Source organism: Zalophus californianus, chromosome 6 (assembly GCF_009762305.2).
Source record: "Zalophus californianus isolate mZalCal1 chromosome 6, mZalCal1.pri.v2, whole genome shotgun sequence".
NCBI lineage: Eukaryota > Metazoa > Chordata > Mammalia > Carnivora > Otariidae > Zalophus > Zalophus californianus.
Window position 1 is genome coordinate 13,119,806 of NC_045600.1, and position 22,222 is coordinate 13,142,027.

A 22,222-nucleotide genomic window follows, 5' to 3' on the forward strand; every position below is an offset into this window, starting at 1 on the left:
ATCACAACCAGGCAAGGCATATTAAAACTAGACAGGCAAGGGCGCCTGGGTGGCTCAGTTGATTGAGTGTCTGACTCTTGATTTCAGCTCTGGTCGTGATCTCATGGGTCGTGGGATTGCGCTCTGAGTTGAACTCCCTGCTTGGTGGGGAGTCTGTTTGAAATTCTCTCCCTCCTTTCCCTCTGCCCCTCCCCCCGCTCATTCTCTCTTTCTAAAAATAAATACATAAATCTTAAAAAAACAAAAAAAAAAGAAAAACCTAGAAAGGCACCATTGCTGGGCCTTGGAGTTAATGTCATTTATACATAACTTTCTTGTGGGATGGAGGTGTTCAGAGCACTCCTTGCACCCAAATAGAGTCTGCATTGACACCTGGGTGGTGCCGTTGACTTCCAGACATCTAGCTCGTCATTGGTTGTGTAATAGCTAGAGATGACAGAAAGATGAACTGCAGTTGGATAAAATTGGATTAATTTCTTTTGTAGGATGGCTTCTACCACATACAGTGACATTTTTCACCCATCTGAGAAAATTTTTAGGAAGGACTGGGATCTGGCAGCCTGGGCAAGGTCCTGATCACTGTTCATGAATGGAGATTCTTGCCCTTGTTCCTTTTGTGTAGAGTCAGACAATGAATAGGTAAATTCATCCAAAGTAAGAAAATGAGCGACTTGCTTGCAGGTCAGTCCAGGAGTTAGTAAGGTGGCTGGGTTTAGAACGTAGCCCTTCGATCTTTGCTCAGCAGGACTGTGCTCGCACCTCCTCTGCTGGCCACCAGTCTGTCCTCCAGCAGCGTGTCCTCACTGTCCATGAGCTCTGTGTTCTCTCTGTCCCTTCTTACTCCGCACCCTGCCCTTCAGTCAACGTCCTGTGGGTTTAGGGCCCCAGTTTTTCCACTCCACAAGGCTGAGGCCTGGGCACCCCCAGGATCTGCCCTGAGGCTCTTGGGCCCCCAGAGGAGATTGTCAAAAAGAGCCCAGTGATTTCAACCATCTACCCTGAGCTCCACCTCTCCTTCGACGGAGAACAGGGGAGGAATGGCCAGAAATGGGTCTAGAGAATCTACATGTAGTGGAAGGGGTGTTCTGGTGTATAGTTTTCAGCATGTCTCTTAAAACTGCCCTTCCTCCTCCTCTCACCCCCCACTTCTTCCTGCCAGCTCTGAGAGTTTGCCACGCTCCTGAGTACCCATCCCGCCTGCCTCAAAAGGAAGGGTTGAGAAAGTGGAATTAGAATCAGTTAATGTGCTACTTGTTAGCAGCTCTGGCAAAAATAACACAACTTAACATTTAAGCAGGCGGGATGGCTCAGATGGAATTTGGGGATTATCCATGGACTGAATTGGCTGGTGTTAAGTCACAATTAGCACGGGCTCTCTCTTCTTTTCAATTAGTCTGGACAATGCAGAACTGGCTAGTCGTGAAAAAAATAGTCAGTGTTACTGCTTGATTGTTAAGGTCCCAGTGGTATGTAAGCACAGCCAGAATATCAGGAAATGATTGCTGGGCAGACACACACACACACACACACACACACACACACACACTCACACACTCACACACTCACACACTCACACACTCAGGAGTGCTCTTCATGCAAAGCCTATAGGCTCTATTGCTGAATTGAAGGGGAAAGAAGAGTTCTGTCTTTTGAAAAACCCAGCTTCCGCTCCCTCAAGCTACTTGTTTAAAGAAGTTCTCTGCAAATCTCAGAATCTTGCTCTTCATTTACAGACTAGCCTTTTCATCAAATTTTAGCCCTGCGAGGACAATGGGGACCATTCCACAGGTGGTCTCCTTACCTCTAGGGACGTCAGAGGTCTAGAAAGAGAACTAGGCCCTGTGCTTTTTCTGTCTTGCTCTTCATGGTCCTTTGATGCCCTATAAAAGTTGCCAACACTTCAAAGAGAACAAGTATTTATAATGATGTAGAAGACATTTTTTCTTTTTTTGCCATTTTGGGGATGGGGGATCATCCCATCTCTTAAATTAAATGATGTTAGCGCTGGGAAGATGTAAATTTAGTCTTTATTTTAACATCTCCAAAACATCGAGTTTTTTTTTTTTAACCAAGTTCATTTTTATTGCACCCTTCTTCTATTCCGTGAAAAAGAATCGAGTTTGGCTCAATTGGTGATAACACTCTCAGTTCTACTCAAAGGATTCTAGAGCTTTTAGAACAGAGAAAAAAATGCTGCAAGTCTCTAAAACTGCTCAAAGCACCCCCCAAAAAAAGGCTATAAAGGATGGAGATTGGGGTCATGTGTTTGGATTTTGTTGTTGTTATTGTTGTTCTCTAATCTTGAGTAACATTGAGCGTAAAAGCTCTTTCTTTTAATCCCAGATGTTAGAGCTTGGCCAACTTCCATAAAATAGATTAATAAGAGAGCTAGCTCTTGCATGCAACCCCATAATAGAACATGTGTGTTTAATTAAGGTAGCTTGCCAAATTCTTACAGTATTCTAGAAATGATTCAAACTCTAAAATTGCTTCCAATCTCTTATTTCATCTAAAGGACAATATAAGATGTGGCAGTTAGTGAGAGGTAAGAAGCGGACTGCTTAGTGAGATGTCTACAGTCTATACCCCCAGAATGGGCTCAGGAGAAAGCTTTATCATTGAGATCATGTCAGTTTGTAGCAATCTCAATTTCTGCCTCTATAATAGGCATATATGTTATTTGGACTTTTACTGTGGTTTTTATGCACAGTTAAAATGTATAAATTCCATAGATTACCATAGAAATAAGCAAATTAATTCAAGCATCAGATGATACAGTATTTTTTGCGAGTTCTACATAAAAATCTAGAAGCTTTTAATATTCAGTACTGTTCGTCATGTATTTCGTATGATTTTGAAATTGCCATATATAACATTTGATTTTCTTTACACAGCATTTTTTGTCCTCAAGAAAATACTGAAGAAGCCCTGTTGTTACTGCTGATTAGTGAATCGATGGTAAGTAGAATGTGCTTTCACATTTCTCTGCCCCCCGCCCCCCGTTCCTATGGTCCTGTTTTTGATAATGGTGACTCAGTCAGTACAGTGGCTATTTTTCTTGGGAAGAGAATACTCTCTAGAGGGGCTACCTGGGTGAGGGGAAAAAAACAACAGGGGTTTAAGAAGAGGGATGTTTCTTAATTCTCGGACTAGTTAGAAATGTCCCTTATAGGTTAATCTCAGCCTGGAGCATGGAGCCTCTCTTAGGCAAGCAGTAAACAGGCATCTGAGTTCATTCATTTGCCCACTGGCTATGGGAACACTAACACAACTGTGGAAAGGTAAACCGTAGCTAAAAGGACCACCAGAGGAACCCTCAGAAGGGAAGGAATCCCCCTGAGGGTAACCTTTCCAAGCCACTCAACTTGCCTGGGGGGGATAGGGAGAGTTGGGATAAACCACTGGTGGTGGATACAAACCTCTGGTTTTTGTAGCAGGAGCCTGATGAAGTGGCCTTGTCCTCCTGGACAGGCCTCCCGCCTGCTCCCCAGACATTCTGGAGTCCCGGGCCGTGAGAGCTCGCTCCTGTTCCCTGGCTCTAACCTTGTGAGGGAGTTTTTGCCAGGCCATCGGATTCCTTTGAAATGTTTTCTTAATGTCTGGCCAGGCTATCAAAATTTACGTCTAGAATTTCATTCCTCACCATTTATTGGCTTTCTGCTCTGCATAGTGCTAGGCATGACTGCCTGGGCTTGAAACTGTGGGAGGCAATCTGTGTCACAGTAGTTAGTACCTTGGCACGTAAGTGGTGTGTGTTGAGCACCTGAACAGGATGGCAAGGCTCCTGGAACTGGGAAGGACCTCGATGTCCTCATACCCATTCACTCATTCTGTGGATGAGGAACCTGAGGACCAGAGCAGGCAAAATTCATGCAGCTTGCAGTGGTCTGTTGCTCTTTCTAGATCAGACTGCCTCCTCCCATCTCTGCCACCTCACCCGGCAGGCAGGAGGTTGAAGGAGGAGGAAAAGGAATCATGACTGAAGCAAGAGGAGGTATTTACCTTCTTCCCCAAGCATGTGGTTTCAATGGAGGCATAAAATACACCCAGCTGAAGAGGATTTAGAAATGGAGCCCAAGAAGAATGTCCAATGGGCTGAGTAAAGGAGGGATCGGGAGAAGCTGGGATTGGTCAGGGAGGCCAGCATTCTTCTCTTAATTTCAAGCTTTGGGTTTTCTTGTTCTGTGAAATGGCCCAGAGATGTTTACAAGAGCAAGCCTGCTTGAGTTACCAATGTTTTTATTTGGAGCCTCTTTGATGTCATTGGCCTTACTTCCTCTGAAGGAAACAGGTTGCCCCCCTTGACTCATCTTTCCTTGACTGTCAGCTGGTAACTCAGAATGGTATCATTTACATTCTCTACTCTGCCTTGGCACGACCAGGGAAGGCATATATGTGAGCAGCCTGGCACCTGGTGGCTTTCAGTAACTGTTTTTCAAATGAGCTGGTCTCACCATGCTTTGTCATCGGTTCTTCAGCGGGGGCGGCCGGCTCATGTTGGCCCCCTAGCTCACATTCCCTCATTCTGAGCTGGGCTCCTCGCAACTTGGCAGTGAGTTTCCTTTGGGCAGACTTGGTTGGTTATGCTGGGAAAGTCCTGAAAGACTGGCGGCCACACATTTTAGATTTCTTGGACAATTCTGATCGAAAATATTGTGTTCTGTTGTCAGAGTGTGTGTTCCAGTTTAGAATTTGGAAAACACAGCCACATCTCCAAAATGCTTGCTCCAAGTGTAGATGTCTTGGGAATGATGTCTCCACCTTTCCTCCTCCTTAATTGAAATGATAGAAACTAATAATACTCAAAATTGAGATTCCTTTGAGACCATCAGATTTGGCTCTGTGGTGTTTAATTTCTGGAAACTCCCTTCAGAGGATGGTGAAACCCAATGACATCATCAGTAAATATGAGCGTCTGGGTTTCCAACCAAAACGATTATGGTCTCCCTGTAAATTGTTCCATAATTATGTAGGTAGAAGTCTAAATTAAGTTCCTTTAGAAGCTTTTTTTCATGTTCCTTGACTTCTTGATTTTTCAGTTTTTAGACAGAAATCCACGTGCTCAATTTCAGAACCAAATGAGAATTCCTGTGTTTTTTTGGTGTCTAGGAAAATTGTATTCTTCATTGGTTCTGACTCTAACTTAGAAACATCAACTTCTCCATAGTCTCTCCACCCGTAAGATATGGTTTGGCATTGTACTGCTTTCTCACCTCAAATCAAATGAATTTTCCCCAGGACAAAAAGGGGTTATCAGAGCTACATTTGCACAAGTACCTCTGAGACAGTGTTCTGGGATATTTATTATTTGTGGGTCTGTTTGAGATTTGAATCAAAAGGTATCAATAGACTTTCTCTAAAAATTAAAAAAAAATGTACTTGGCATAACTTGAAAATCTCTCAAGTAGTATTTTGTTTTGTTTTGTTCTCTTCCAGGCGTTGGTCCTAATATGGAACATTTATAGCAAGTAAATAAAATGAGACTCCTTATAGCAGGGCCCCGTTTCCCTTAGAGCTTCTTTTGTTGGCTCAAAGTTGCTCCTAACAAGAAAACCTTAGAATGAAATCTTCAGAAGCAGGCTTGTATCCAGAAGAGATGACTCACTTGGTAGGAAGTGGCCTGTCTTATATATTCTTATTTGTCTTTGACATTTAAGAGCAAGGAGTTTTAAAGTGAGTAAGTATGGATGGGTGGCTAAAAGTGAGCGCCTTGGACTCATACACAGAGAGAAGGCATTTCGTCTTATTAGTGAGAGAGGAGGTGTGTGGGCATGTCAGGCAGCAGGATAGCCATCAGCCTGCCCGGACCAGGGACCCTGGTACCTCACCTACCACTTTCACAGGAGAAACCAAGGGGGCCCTTTCTGTCCTCCTAGGGATGCATAGATCCAGAAACTTCTGCTAATTAGCAGGGGGAGAAAAGACAGGCAAAATCTAACTTAATTGATTCTGAACTCCCTAGCAGGGAGGAAAGGAAAATGGTTAGAGTGGTTAGTGGCCCTAATACATGTGATGTGTCTGGAGACTCTGTCGAGAAATTAAATTTCAAAAGTAATGAAAACACGTTGTTGTAAAGAGCATTTGATTTCTAGAGAGATGAGATTAATAAGCTTGAATGTGCCTGCTGTGTTTCTGTGCCAAGCAGTGGAGATACGCAACAGGCAAGGTGTTCTCCTGAGTCCTCTGGTAATATCTTTTAAAACAAAAATCGGCTTGCTTCTTGCTCTCTCTTCTACAGCTGTTTGGTGCTTCCCTAAACAAGATCGCATTAGTCTTTGTAGTCTCATCCAATGAAGGTGCCATATAGGGATCTGAATGTTGCTTTAGTGGCAGAGGAAAAGTACGACGCGTCTCTGCAGGACTGAGGGAACTTAATGGCACCATTTGATGATGGGAGTGTGGGACTGGGGATCCCCCCCCCCCCGCTCTTTAATGTACAGCAGGAGCCGGACCGACAAGCGAGGCACAGCAGGGCCCCACCCGATGGGTGAGTCTGCTGCCCCAGAGCCCTGGCTGTGTGCGCAGCAGGGCTGGCTGGGAGCCTGAGGCCGGGAGAAATCACCCTGCTTTGCATCAGCTCCGAAAGCCTCCTGCCAATGCCTGCTGACAGGTACCAAGCATCCTCCAGGCCCATACCTCCAGGCCTTTGTGTTTGGATAATGCCCCGTACCGTGTGCTGCGGTGCTGGGGGGGTTTTGAATAATCAACCCAAGGTGACAAGCCCCTTACTCCTGCCCTTGTCTCCAGGCCCTTGGCAAAAGCCCTTAGGGGCAGGAGGGCCTAGATGGCTTCTCTCCACAAAATGATAGCCGTGTGCCTGAGCTGGCTCACCATCTGCTTCTCTCTTCTGTGTTGTTTTCAGGCCAACCGGGACGCTGTGCTGAGCAGAATACCCGAGCACAAGAGTGACCGCCTCATCAGCTTGCAGAGTGCATCTGTGGTCTATGATTTACTGACCATTGCCCTTGGAAGAAGAGGCCAGTATGAGATGCTGTCGGAGGTAGAGCCCTTGAGTCTGGTACTTCCAGGTTGGGGTGGGGCACTAGCAGAAGCAGCACTGGGAAGAGCTGTGAGACCAGGTCCTGACTCCTCTGTCCCTAGCAGCCGTGTGACCTTGGCCTGTCACTTCACTCTGTGAAACGGGAGTTGGGCTAGATGATTGGATCATGGAATTCACTGGTGGCGACTTCCTCCCAGTGGCCCCTAAACCCACTGGCTGTGAGTTTGCATGTGAGGAAAGGCAAGCATTTCTCAAGCAGTTTCTCTTGCAGGGTAGTTTCTGCCATCACCCAAAATCTCCCATCTGTGATCCTAATTCCCTTAGACAGCCGGTTTTACTTTGTTTAAAACATCGATGCGTAACTCCTGATGGAATGGCACCATTGGGCACGGGGTATTGTCAGGTGAGCTGGTATTGGCATCCGTGTCAATAAGCACGGTCTTCATTTAAAGGCTTTTGCTTGTTCAGAAGAGACCCAAGTTGATTACAGATCTTGTGCGAGGTCCTGTCATTTTGTTCCTTCAGCTTCTAAAAAACACTGAGGATGGAAGCTTGACTGTTTTACAGTTTTCAGAAGAGCCTAGTTAATCTCGGGCTGCGGTGATGCATTATCGAGCTACTGCCCAGAATACCAAATTCCACCAGGGTGTGGGCTGAATAAGTAACACGATCGGTTTATCCTTTCTTTAGTGGAGTAAAAAGAAGGAAAGAAAACAACTCATTTTGTTAAAGTGGACTTTTCCATGTTATTTATCTTTTTCTTTCTAAATTTATACCCATTGCAGCAGCCTCCGGGCATGGGGACAGGGAATGAAACATAGTAACACATTGGCTGGAATCAGATGAGCGCCCAGCTCATCCCCTAGCCTGCCACACGAGGCAGGAGCCTGGGAGGACAGATGAGCCTGCGTGGCTCGGGTCTTTTTTTAGTCTTTGGTTTGGTGACTCTTCAGGGCAATGGTTACTCAGTCTTCAAAAAAAGCCCCTCTCAGTCTGGCTAGATAAAGCAGTGTGCCCGGATGTTCCTGTCACACATGGCTCACCCCCTGGGACTCTGCCCAGATTCTTACCCACTCTGCGTGCTTCCGTTTCCTGGGACCCTCCCCTCCCAGCCAGCTTGGTGCCTGTCTGCTGTGTCCACCGTGGGGTCCGTCCATGGAGACCGTGCCACCCAGCTCCCAGTTGAGTCCTTTTCAGGTGAACTTTTTTTCCTCTAGACAAACCACTAAAGAAACCATCTCTCTGGGTCCGAGGTTGGTTGCGGTTGGCATGTCTCCTTTCATCCCATCATGTAGCAGCATGGCCTTTCCTCAGCTTGAACTTCTCAGATGTCAGAACCAGGTGTGAGGAGCCTGAGTTGGCTGGCGTGGTTGGCTGGCTGCATGGCTCCTGCCCATGGACTTCTCGTCATGCCATGAATGACTGTAGGGGGACGGCTGTCACCTTAGCAGCATTCCTCTGCAAGCCTGGCATGTGCCTCCTCCCAGCACGGAATACTGGGGCCTTGTTTTCACTCCAGTGACTTTCATCTTGGTATCACATGTAGCTTCCATCTTGTGGGAATGACCTGACGCCCGAGTCACTAGGTGGTCCGATTGGTTGCTGGAGCTTTTGCGATTCAGAATTTCACTGCACTGGTCACATTTAAAGCGATGGGGACAGGGCCAGAGGTTGCCTCGTAGGTGATGGAGTACAAGGGTGGGAGAAAGGGAAATTTACCACTGTACATTCCTTAAAGCTTATGGATTTTATACCATATCTTTGTTTTATCTACTAAATATAAAATCAGTTGATAAGATAGACACAATGGAGGACATTCATTTGTGTAATACACGTATATGCGGTCCCCTGTTCTGAGCCAGGCGCTGTGATGAAGGCCGGGATACCGCCATGCGCGAGGCATGGACCCTGCCCACGAGCGGCCCCTAGTCCAGGGGGAGGCAGCCAAGCCGCAGGCAGCTGCCCTCTGCTGTGGCTGGTGCTGGGGAGGGCAGGGTCTGTTTCCAATAGTAAAGCATTTGACTACATGGCTTCAACCTTGCTGTTTCTACTTAGTTTTGCAGTTGGAGCTTCCCCAACAAACATTTGATGACCCTGTCATCTCAGATCTTTTAACTAAAACAGGTCCTATCTAGGAGAAAGCGGCTGGCATCTGGGTGCTCAGTTTCAGAAGGTCCAACCTTGGCTGAGCACAAACCCTCTCTCCTCTGGTCCCAGGCCGAGGGTCCTGCTCCCTTCATTTGCTGGCATTTTCTTCTTCTTTTTCTTCTTCTTCTTTTCTTTTTTTCCTTATCATCTGCCCTTCCATTTTCTCAGGGCTTTAGGTTAAAAGGCTAACTGTATTGTTTTTTCATTGGGGTAAACTCCCGTAACATAAACGTAACCATTTTAAAGTATATAATTCAGTGGCATTCGGTACATTCACTGCAGTGCAGGCATCAGCTCTATCAAATCCTAGAAGGAGACCCCGTCCCGAGGAAGCAGTTGTCCCCCACCTCCCTCCCCCAGTCCCTGTGCACTACCAATCTGCTTTCTGACTCTGTGGATTTACCCATCTGGGGTATTTCCTATAACTGGAACCATCCAGTTAGTGACCTTTGGCGTCTGGCCTCTCCCAGCGGAATGTTTTCAGGTCACCCGTGCTGTAGCTGTAGCCCGTATCAGGACTCATTCCTTCCTGCGGTTGAATGACATTCTGCTGTGTAGATCCAGCACAGTTCGTTCACCCATTTATCTGGTGGTGGGCATTTGACTCTGGGGAGCAGTGCTTCTGTGGGGACAGCTGGATTTTAAACTTCCTGTGCTACTTCTGGGGGCCCCGTGAGTGCGAGTGATTGTCATTGCTGTCATTCATCATGGTCGTATAGTCAGTCTCTGTCTCCGCCTCCTGCATGGTGGCCAAAGTGATCTTTCTGAGACACCAAGAGTGGCCGCCACCCTTCTGTGCAGAAACGTTTGATGGCTCTTCTTCCCATCTCCCGCTTTTTTTTCTTTTTCTTTTGTTTTGTTTTCCTTTTCCTCCCATAATGAAAGTGACCTCATCGGTTATCTTTTTTGCAACATGCAGCACCTTGCAGACTCCTTGAAGCATTAAACAATACAGACAAGTATGGAAAAGGAAATAAATGTCACTTAGAGTCCCGCCCTCCTGAGGTAGACTACCCCTTGACATCGTTGAGACCATCTTTGCATGTGTCTCTTTATGAGTAAATGCACGTACATTTATGCAAGTTTCAAGGAATGAGGTAGTGTCATATGTGTGCTAGTGTAGATATTCCCACTCATTTTTCTCCCCTCCATTGGCACTCCACCCCATCTCTGTCTGAGAACAGCCCCCAAACCCAGGTCAGCAACCTAGCGTGTCCTGAGCCCTGGCCCTTGTGTTCGGGGGCTTGGTTTTGGAATCTGGGTCTGCCACTCACAGATTACACTTGTGTGATCCTGGCAAGTTGTTAACCCCTTATGCCTTGGTTTTCCCTTCTGTAAAATGGGGACAGTAGCCATACCTAGCTCAGATCATTGTGAGGCTATTCGTTAAACTAGGTAAGGTACTCAGGACAGAGCCCGACACTTGCTACGTGATACGGAGTGGAGCTCATTACATGGCAGCTGGATGCTGCTGCGCTGTTCCCACCAGCATATGCCCAGGAGTTGCCGGGCACAGGGGAAGCACAAAGAAGAAGGTCTTTTTGGCTTCCAGAAACTTCCAGTCTGGTTGGAGATGAAACAGAAAGACACGAAAAGACAACTGATTAGAGAAGACTGGTGAGTGCAAGGTGTGTTCCTTTCAGGTGAACGGACCGGGGGGCTTGCAGCCACATTTAAGAGGTTGGGGTGCCCTTGGGAGAGGAGAAACTGCTGGTGCATCAAGGGCCGATAGGAATCAGAAAGTCTCACAGCAGAGAGACACCTTCATCCTCAAGACCCTGGGGGTACAAGGGCATGAGGCCTGAGGATCCGGGAGCCAATGGCTTGCTCTCACGGAAGAGAGGTAAGAGAGAATGCTGAACAGAAAGCATGGGGCCAGGTTGTCAGCCCCCCAACGTCTTGGGACAGGACCCCTTCGGCTGGTCCGTGAGCAGGTCCCCCCTGCCTCAGCGACGCTGCACAGATCTTCCTTTATACCAGCTGGATCCTTTTAGAAACAGAAGTTAACAATGGCCAGGCTGTTGGGAGAGAAGACGCCTTACGTCCTTCCCCTGCCTCAGACTTTCCTGCCTTCTCTTGTCCCCAGACAACATCAACACACCACATCAGACACAGCATGTTCTCCTTCTGCTGGCTCGCCTCCCCGGCTGAGCTGGGCCCCTCGGCACTCCTACACTGACGGGGGGAAGGACGGGGCCCCTCTGCCACGGTGCCTAGCGCATCTTGTCATCTTCTCTCCCACTGTCGTTGACACCTCTGGTGTGTCCTGCAGCATGGTGCAGACCCAGCCTTTTAGGAACTGTGCCTTCCCTGGGGGAGCAGAGCCACTCTGGTGAGAAAACTGTCGTCTCTGTCTCTTTCTTCAGTGGTGTTTATTCCGAATGGACGGTTCCTCTCCCATCCCAAGATCGGCTGCCTTGGCACGTGCCCACAGAATGCCTTTCTTCTTTTTAGGGCACCACGCAGCCAGATACTGGGCAAGGAGCATTGTACAAAGGAAATACAAACCAGAGGTTTATCACATCCTCATTCCGACAGGTTTAAATATAAGCACAATGTTTACCATATCTCCAGTGCAATGAGTTTTCGTGTTTTTAAAAGACTAATTGTGAGCCCTGCTGAAAGGTTTGTGTAGGAAGGAACACTTCTTTCTTCCCCCTTCAATTTAAATAGCAGCACTAGTTGGCATGACAACCCATGCTATTAAAAGTAAAGCAGCAAAGCACTGCTTCCTCTGTTTTTTAGAATGAACCCAAACTGCTAAGTAGGTTTGTTTCTTGAATTTGACTATTAATGGCTCCATTTTGACAGAATGTTCTGGGGTCCCTCTAGAAGGGTGTATGTGTCCCCTCTACATAGCTATGGCAGCTTTAGAGACAGAAATGATATTTTTATCTTCCCTGTTGAACTCATATTCATTTGTTTATGGTAAATCTCAACAACATTATAGTTCTGTGGGTAGAACTGTCTGGCTAGTGCTTGTACCAAAGGGACATTTACACATTCCTAACCCAAACACTTATTTAATCAGGGAGCATTGTGAAAAACACTTGAACGTCTAAGTCTGCTTAACAGGCCTACCATTTGTCAGTTTCTATTAGGGTTTGGTGTTTCGTGCAGCCCCACTCGGGCTGTAGAAGCCCAGCTTTGACCTGGGTGCCAAGCTCCCTAGGAGGGGTCGGTGTGACCTGACCTTCTGAGAGATGAAGGCAGAATATTTAGTTCATGGTAGATGTTCAGTAAAAACCTGCTGAATAAACCAGTGCTTCAAAGCCAATGTACCTTCTCGCCCCACTACCTTTCCTTTGATTTTTGAGATAAACTTTCCCTGGATATGCAATGAGTAGGTCTTCCCCAGGTGGGCCCAGAGGGTAAAGGTCATGTAGCTGGGAAATAGGTAACAGAGGAAGAGCTGGGCCCACTGTGGGGCAGAGCACTGTACAGATCCCAACTCTGGTCCAGCTTTGGGAGTCACCCAGCAGGGACCAGGACCCTGCATGGCAGGCCTGTCCCAAAGCATCTCAGCTATTGACATGACCACTGGCACCTACATTTGCACTATCATGGAAGTTAAGTATCATTTCTCCCTTTTTATGGCCCTCAGTGAATTTTAATATGCCATTTTAACCTTTTTAAAAGGTGTACAATTCAGTGGCATTGATTACATTCACAATATGGTACAACCTTCATGACTATTTCCAAATTTTCCATCACCCCAAACAGCAACTCCTTACCCATCAAACAGTAGCTCCCTATTCCCTCCTCCCTCCCTAACCTGGTAACCTCTCATCTCCGTTCTGTCTCTGTGAGTTGGCATCACCTAAATGGAAGCATGCAGTAGTTGTGTCTTACGTCTGGCTTATTTCACCTAGCCCCATGTTTTTGAGGCTCCACTCTGTTGTGATAACACATCTGATAGCATGTATCAGACTTCATTCCTTTTTTGGCTGAATAATTTTCCCTTGTATGTGTATGCCACATTTTGTTTATCCATCCTTCTATTGGTGGACACATGTAGTGTTTCCACCTTTTGACTATCGTGAATAATGCTGCGATGAACACTGGCGTGCACATACTGGAGTTCCTGTTTTCAGTTCTTTTAAGTATACATCCAAGAGTGGAATTGCTGGCTCATATGGTAATTCTGTGTTTAACTTTTTAAAGAACTACCAAACTATTTTTCACAGCAGCTGCACCATTTTCCATTCCCAACAGCGAGGCACAAGAGTTCCAAGTTCTCCACATCCTCGCCAATACTTTTTACTTCTGTTTTGTTTTATTTTGTTTTGTTTTGTCATAGCCATCTTAGTAGGTGTGAAATGGTATTTCATTGTGGGTTTGATTTGCATTTCCCTAATGACTAGTGATGTTGAATAGCTTTTCATGTGCTTTTTGGCCATTTATGTGTCTTGTTTGGAGAAATACCTATTCAAGACCGTCACCAATTTTTAATTTGGGTTGTTTGTCTTTCTGTTCTTGAGTTATGGGAGTTCTTCGTTTATTGTGGGTAATAAACCCTTAACAGATATGATTTGTAAATATTTACCCCATTTTGTAGGCTGTCTTTCCATTCTCTTGATAATGTCCTTTTATCCACAAAAGCTTTTAGTTCTCTATGTCAATTTTTTTTCTTTTGTTGCTCATGCATCTGGTGTCATATCTAAGAATCCATTGCCAAATCCAAGGTCATGAAGATATACTCCTATGTTTTCCTGTAAGAATTTTATGGTTTTTGCTCTTATATTTAGTATGTTGATCCATTTTGAGTTAATTTCTGTATTTTAAGTAGGGATTCAACTTCATTGTTTGCATTTGGAAATCCAGTTGTCCTAACAACATTTGTTGAGAGACCATTCTTTCTCCTTTGAATGGACTGGGCACCCTGGTCAAAAATCAGTTGACTGTAGATGTGTGGGTTTGTTCCTTGGATTTCAGTTCTATTCCATTGGTCTATAGGTTTATCCTTATGCCAGTACCACACAGTTTTGATTATTGTAGCTTTCTTATAAGCTTTGAAATCAAGAAGTGTGAGTCTCCCTCTTTGCTCTTTTTCAAGATTGTTTTTGCTCTATTCAGGGCCCCTTGCAAGTCCACATGAATTTGAAGATTGGCTTTTCCATTTCTGCAAAATTTTGCAGAAACTGTTAGAATTTTCATAGAGATTGTATTGATTCTGTGGATCATTTGGATAATGTTGCGCTCCTAACAATGTCTCATGTTCAGATATCAGATCTTCGTCTGAATCTCATTTCTGCTGCTTTACATGCTGAGTATGAACTTGGGCAGATTCCTTTACCTCCCTAAACCTGTCCCCTTATGGGGAAAATACAGATAATGATAGGACCTACCTCTGAGGGTTATTGTAAGGATTGAAGCGAGAGTGTATGCACAGTGCATGTTACCGTTCTTATCAGTTACCGTTATTGTAAGGATTGAAGCGAGAGTGTATGCACAGTGCATGTTACCGTTCTTATCAGTGGTGTTGACAGTCTGCTCTTTCAAGTAAATGTCCCTCTGTGATTACCCTGGCAGATAATGCTTGACCGTTAGTAGGGTCTTTCGTTGAATAGTGGAAAAAACCAGCCTTGGAGTCAAAGCATATCTGAGTTCAAATCCTGGCACGACTCTTCCCTAGCTTGTGATTTTGGAAAGAGCCACTCCGGGCTTCCACCTCAGAGATAGTTATGAAGCTTGCTGAGACAATAGGTATAAAATAGCCAGCACAGCTCTTGGTCTATAGTACATACCATTCTATTCTTCTCTGGTTATTAGAAAGGATGGATCTGAAGTTCGTCTCCTGAAACTCCCCCCTATTCTGTCTCTTTGGAACAACAGGGCAAGTCCAGTTCTGCCTCAGTGGCAACCCATCAGATTGAAGACAACTGTTATATTGCCTTCTTCCCTTTAGCACAAAGTATCCCATTCCTTTAGTTTGGGGGTTGGCAAGCTTTTCTATAAAGAGAGCCAGACACTAAATATTTTAGGCTTTGAGAACCAAGAGGCAAAATCAAGGATATGGTGTAGGTATGACAAGAGAGGAAAGAAATTTCACAGAATTTTTACTGATTAAATTCAAAATACAGTAGTGAGTACAACTTTCTGTAATACGGGTCCACCAATGAGAAGAATGGGATGGTTCTGGAGGATAACATTTCACTCAGTTTGGGCTCAAAGTCAGTATTTCCGGTCATCCAACTGCTGGCAAATGTTCATCTATGAAATGACTCTTAGCTGTTGGACTCTGACAACAAGCTGTGGGTCAGATTTGGCGCTCAGGCCACGTGCATTAACCTCAGATTCTCAGCATTTTGTGGGTCCTCTCCCCACGTGCTCTCTTGTTCGGGTGGCCCCCTTAAAGGGTATCCGGAAGAATGGATCCTCACTTGGATCTCCCTTCATTCAAGCATTCACTGAGCACCTGTTTTGTGTGTGACACGCCCCTGCGTCGCTATTACCTTGACTCCTCACTTCCCTCCCTCCATCCCTGCATGGGCAAAGCAGCAGCCGAAGTTGAAGGGCGAACACCCAGTGCCCCCAGCCGGGGCAGGAGGACTGAGAACAGATGAAGACCCAAGGTGAGAGGCAGTGGAGGAGGAGGTGGTAGACGAATGAAACACCCGGTTCTTGAATTTAGTGATTCATTTTGCAAGAATAACAAGGAGCAGCTACATCAGCACAGCGGCAGATGGAATAGCATTTAAGTAGGACCCTGGAGACCCTTCCCTCGCTAGGCAAACTTGATCGAGTTGCTCAACATATCGTTGAGCAGAGAGCGTGCCAGAGGATGGCGTCCAGCATTCAAATTCTGTAATAAAGTCCGTGACCTTTGAAAAACAGCCCACTCTCTACTCCTCCCACCATGGCCAGAGGCAGTGGTGTCCTTTAATTTCAGCATTTGCCAAAGCAATAAAGCTTTGAGAAACCTTCGCTTGGATCAGTATTGGTGTTTTAAAGGAGAAAGATAAATGGAGAGGGGCACGGACGTGGGGTTTGCTCTATTTTATTTCTCATTTCAGAGGAGAAATCTTATTAAGATTTGACGGGCATCATCTGTTTCCTCAAAACCTGGGGCGGTGGCGGGGAGACTTTTGTTTGTAGCTGAGAGTCCCATAAGCATGACTTTTAGAAACTTTTCCTGGACCCAGACTCTTGTTGAGTAGATCTCTCAAACTCCACTGTCATGTGTACTTTTATTTTTAGTTAATTTAGAAACAGAGGCTCAGAACTGAGCACCAGAGCTCGGATTTCAGGTCTGCCATTGTCACCCTGGGCGGGTCCTGTCTTCTCTCTGGGTCTTAGTTTCCCCATCTGTAAAGTAAGAACGAGGCCGGGCACTCTCCTACAGATAGTGGTCCAAAATGTCCCAATTGCTTAGGTTTTCACTGCTAAAAGTAAAGACATGAAATATTATCTATGTACCATGTTAAAGTTAAAAAAAAAAACACAATTTTACATAACTGCAAAGGATTGCATTTATCAACTAACTCATTAAGGATATATGATGTAGAAAAGAAAATTTTCCCCATGAACTGAAGGATCTCTGTTACAAGAACTTTTAGGACATGGCCAACCTGCCCACAGGGATGAATAATGAAGACAGTTTGCTGTGTTATTTGTTCTATTTTAATACTGATGGATTTTAGATATAAGCTCCAGGCTGAATTTGAGGGGTATTTGATTATTTTATTCCTGTCCCCTCCCTCCCCCCTGGGTGTTGGCTGCTGACTCTCACTCTTGAATTCCAAAAATAGGCTTTGGCTTTTTCTTGCTTGTGCTTAGTGTCCAGCTCCATGGCCACGCACCCAGTTCATGTAATTGGGATTTGGGGACTAGGAAGGTAATTGCTAAGTCCCTTCTTGTGCCAAAAGAGCTTCTCATTCCTGGAGCCCCCTCAGAAGTGGCTGGTCTCTGAAAAGCCAAAATAAGAGACCAGAAAGGAGGAGCTCTTGCTCCCAAAAGGGAACAACATTGTTGCAAGTGGCATTTTGACGACCTCACTCAAATGATTAGGATGCCATTTAGAGTCTAATTATTGTTCTACCAAATATTTGTGGCATTACATGAACGTCATCTGGGATTTAGTGAGGTGGCAGAAGTGTGATGACGGTGAATGGACCTGTCTTTCCCGGTAGAAATAACACCACAGCCCCTTCTTTTCTCACAAGGGAAGTGGCTCGGGGATGTCACCACTGCCTGGTGTGCGTGACCCAGGCATCTGTCCCGTGTCCCTCTGGCCAGGCCACACTGCCGCCTCTCCACTGGACACCGCAAGCAAGAAAGGGCTGAAATCTCGCTGCCCTGTCTCCCGTTCCGTCCTTCCTTTGCCACCCACCGGCACCCCGGCGTCCTTCCCAGGGCTCTTCTCTTTCCCCTTCATTCCCCCTCAGAGCCCGAGCCCCTCAGCATCTGCTGTGGCAGACACCCTTCTAAACATTTGACATGTTAGGTCAGACTCCCTACTCAGCAGCCAGAGGCGACAACCCATGGCTGGTGAGTAGGGAGTTTGGGTAAAGCCCGGGCTCTGGACTCCAGGGCCTGTGCCTTCACCACGTGACTGCTCTCACTTGGCCTCCTGCCACTGCTGTCGCCTTCCCGGCCACCAGCTACGTGGGACCGGAAGCAGCCTCTTCCCTGCTGCCCCCAGTGCACGTTACACCCACATGTTCTCAAAAGTCCACTTTATTGGTCCTTCTTTCAGACCGGAGCCCTTACAGAAATGTGAATGTTTCTATTTTATTTTATTTTACTTCATTTTACAGCATATATTCTGATTGCAATCTCCACCACTCCATCAAAGCTGGAAAATTTTCCTTTGTCCTATACAGAGATGATTAGGGTGTTTGAAAGGGGTAGTCAGAACTGGGTGAGCAAACATGCCATCTAAGGAGCCGAAGCTGTGGATAGCAAATGCCTCCAGGGTCAACCCAAGTGCCTTTTATTCTCAGATGTGTTCTCTGGGAGAGTTACTGGGGTATGTTGTTACCGGGGTATGTTGACCTGAGCTGCTGAGGGGCTGTATACTCTCGGGGTTTACGGGAACACAGGGAAGGACATGCTATATAATCTGAGTGGTATGCTTGGCATTGGGCTTTCAGAAGCACCTGGAGCTCTCTGGGCACTTTCCCAGAGCCAGCGAGTCATCACTATTTATAAGATGCCAAGAGCCCCAGGAGGACAGGGCCGTCGGCTGTGATGCCAGAGCTCAAACACCTCAGAACTGGGGGTGAAGCGCGAATTTGTAGTTGTTAGCCTGTCTTTCCAGACTCTCTTTATGACACACCTGTGACTTACTATGGGTTATGGGTTGTTTTAGTTATGGGAAGGAGGTCCAAACCGTGAACGACATGGCAGCAGAGGGGAAATGCCTGAGTGACGCAACCTTAGCGCCTTTGATATTGGCTGTGGTGCCAGTGGGTTTCATGGGGTCTGTGAGGTTTCTCAAAAATTCTGCAAGCTGGAAAGGCCTGAGTGCTTTGTAGCCTCGGGGATCCCAAAGAGGCCATGGGAGCAAGGGCCCCATTAGCAGTAAAAAATACTGCTGAATCCCCAAAATAGTTCAGGGAACATGTGGCATTTTTAGGGGCCTTTTATTTAGCTATAGTTTGCTTTATGCAGCATGAGTGGGCCTGGTAAGTTAAGCATGAGTGACATGTCTGTAATTAAAGTTGCAGAGACAGCCAAGTATCGTGGCGCAGAGCCCCGACTCTGGAACCAGACTGCCCGGATTCAGGTCCTGCCTCTTCCACCAACACACTGGCACCCCACATAGTCACGCGGGGGACCCCAGACTGGAGTCTGTGCTCCAGTGCCCTCGTCTGTAAATGGAGGACCATAAAAGTAGCTGCTTATCCTTGTAGGGTTGTTAGGACAAGCAACGGGGCAGTTCTTGTAAAGCAATTGGAAATGGCTCCTGGCGAGGTCAGTTGAGCATCTGCCTTTGGCTCAGGTCATGATCCCAGGGTCCTGAGATCAAGCCCCACATCGGGCTCTCTGCTCAACGGGGAGTCGGCTTCTCCCTCTCTCTCTGACTCTTCTCCCTGCTTGTGCTCTCTCTCACTCTCTCTCAAATGAGTAAGTAAGAAATCTTAAAAAAAGAAGAAAAGAAAAAAAGAATAGCTCCTGGGCTACATAGTCAGTGTTATCCAAAGGCTTATTGTCTTAGTCCATTCAAACTGCTCTGACAAAATACCACAGACTGGGGGGCTTATAAACAAGATGCATTTATTTCTTACTGTTCTGGAGGCCAAAAGTTCAAGATCATGGCTCCAACGGATTGGATATCTGGTGAGGGCCCATTTCTAGGCTGCAGACTGTGGGCTTCTCGCTGTGTCCCCCCATGGTGGAGGGGGCAAGGCATCTCTCCTCTTTTATGATGGTGTTAATCCCATTCCTGACGGCTCCACCTTCACGACCTTATCACCTCCCAGAGGCCTCACCTCTTAACACCATCATACTGGGGATTAGGTTGCAACATGAATGTGGGACACAGACATTCAGTCCATACCACTTGTTAAAGAAATAAATAATTAACATGTATTCTAGTGTGGTTCTGTAAAATCGAGTACTATTTTCAAGGTTCTCATATTGAATCCTTTTCTAAGATGAGGAAGCACTTTGTAAAGTAAGTAATGATTTCTGATATATTATAAATTTGAACTTTCATATTAAAATTTTTATTAAATTTAGATAAAGTGATAGGTATTCTACAGTTTCTTTCTTAATTATAAGAATATTAAATTTTCAAAAACAGCTAATAGCTAACCTTTATCTAATACTTAGTAGCCCATATCTGACGTACTGTTCTTATTGCTTATATGTATTAACTAATTTAATCTTCCTGATAACTCTCTCCATTAATTACTATTATATTTCCCACTTTACAGTGAGGAATCTGGATATAGAGAGGTTAATCGGCTTGCCCAAATCCACACACTCAGTCTGTGGTGGTGCCCGACTTCTAGCTGCTGTTCAGGTTCTGAATTCCCTCTTTGGCAAGCTTCTCGGGCAGAAATTGTACAACTACTTGGGGGCTAGGAGGCAGGGGTCGTTTGCAAGAGCCTAAAGCACGTGACTGGGTGTACCTTCAGGGCCGTGGTTGTAGGTAGTCAAACCGACTAGTTCACCCAAGCAGAAAAGGCATTCATCCCTGTGTACTGCTAACAGAATCCAGAGAAGACTGAAGAATGGGCGTGAGCAGAAATTAAGAAGGCAAGGTCCCAAGGTTTGGGAGGACACCCCTGGCTCAAGGGCCTCCACCGACCCTGCTGCCCTTGTGGCCCCCAGGCCCGGCCACCGGGAAAAACATCCCAGCGCTTCCCTCCCTGCTCCAGAGGCGGGGCTCTGGCAGGAGCGTCTGACTGGCTCTGCCTGGGTCACGTGACACGCTCCTTCCTTCAAGCTTTATTACTGGCAGGTGGAGTAGCTGCTTTCCTCCTAGGGTATACCCCCAACTCCCAAAACAAAAAAATCAGAAGAGTTTTGAGGTGAGAGGAAGCCAAAGTGACAAATGTCTTTTCCTTTTGGGACCTCAACTGGATGTTTCTCAAGTTCCCTCATAGCCCCAAGAGTCTCTGGAGTTTCCTGGTACCATGGCTGATAGAACATGGATTGGAGCTCTATACCAATTAGGCTTCCAGAAAGTGTTTATCAGTGAGTATAATGAGTGTGTTAGCCTTTGGCACAAAAGAAAATAAGGGTGCACACTTATTTATAGCATCTAGCTTTCTGATTCAGAACAGGCTGTCAGCGGCTGAGCTCCTTTTGTTTATTGGGAAAACAGTTGATATTTATCATTCCTCCTAGCAATAGGGGGAAGAAAAGCATTTAAACATTTAAATGTTTCTGTGTATATATTTAAGTACTTAGTGGTTATATTGCAATGAGCTGGTTGCATAGAGCTTTTAGGACAAACCTCATTTTTGATCGTCATCTACGTCTTCCACACACTGGCTCCTTTGCCTAATTCCACCTACGTGATCATGGTTCCTGGTCCCTCCTCTCCCACCGTCCCTCATCCCCCGACTCAGTTTCCAAGTACTGTTGGCTTTTCGTCACTTGGTGCTCTCTCCATAGCACCCGTCGTCGCCCACTCCTTGCCAGCCCCTTCCACCTCACACCTGGATTAGGTCTCCCCTCTGTGCATCTTGCCTACTTGATCTTTTCATCAAGAGGCCTTAGCTTTTATTTCCAAGGTGCTTCTTAAGGGCTCCCTGTTCTTGTCAGTATAGTAGAGCTGTTTAGAGGGCTCTGGGGTCAGGTTCAGATCCCAGCTCTGCCGTTTAGTGTCTGTGTTAGTGAGGGATGTAACCAGATGTAATTAACAAAACCAGCTCACAGTGACTTAGCCAAATAGGAGTGAATTTCTCCCCCTATGACAACAAGTCTGGGGAAAGGCTACAGTCACAGCCACAGCACATCACGGCCTCCGGGACCCAGCGCTTTCTCTCTTTTTGCTTAGACATTCTAGAGAATGGCTGTCATTCTCATACTCTTGCCAGGGCTGAGGGCAGAGTGTGTGCCAGCTGGGACAGCCCTCCTCTTAGACACCCCTGCTGGAGGCTCCCCCAGCGGCCTCTGCTGACATCACATCGTCCAGAATGAAGTCACATGTCCACAGATTTTGGCTAAGCACGTTGCCAGTGTGATCAAAATGAGGGACTAAGTGTTCTTCTTGCTTGGGATCTGCAGATGCCCATCCCACCATCACTAGGCACATATGTGGTGCTTATTAAATGCTAACTACTTCACTTTTTAAAATATTTCTGTTTGGGCAGGTTTTCACAATCAACCAGCTAGCATTCTGTTCGCTGGGAACTTCTATGTAAATATCACCCAAAATTCTCTCCCACCTCCTCACCCCGCCTTTGTCATTTCCTGCAGTCTGTCGCCCTCTCTGTGGCTCCTGCATCCCCCAGCCCCCTGCCCCTCCCTGTGTGTCCATCCATTAGTCCTGAGACTTCCATTGTCGCTCCCCCTCTGCCCCGGGCTGGCTACAGAGCATCACTAGGGAGAACTGGCAGCCCCCGTGCTGCAGACGCCAGCGCCCGACACCCCAGTCCGCAAGGTGACCCTGAT

General features: G+C 46.3%; 1 protein-coding gene across 5 annotated transcripts in view; it reads left to right on the forward strand.

Annotated features, from left to right (window-relative positions):
• Window positions 1-22,222, forward strand: part of TTC7B (tetratricopeptide repeat domain 7B) — a 249,804-nt gene that overhangs the window by 118,171 nt on the left and 109,411 nt on the right. For all 5 annotated transcript variants that reach the window (XM_035727914.1, XM_035727915.1, XM_035727917.1 and 2 more), the window contains 2 exons: window positions 2,895-2,958; window positions 6,863-7,000. In XM_035727914.1, the coding sequence (XP_035583807.1) occupies window positions 2,895-2,958; window positions 6,863-7,000 (202 nt within the window). The remainder of the gene's footprint in view (window positions 1-2,894; window positions 2,959-6,862; window positions 7,001-22,222) is intronic.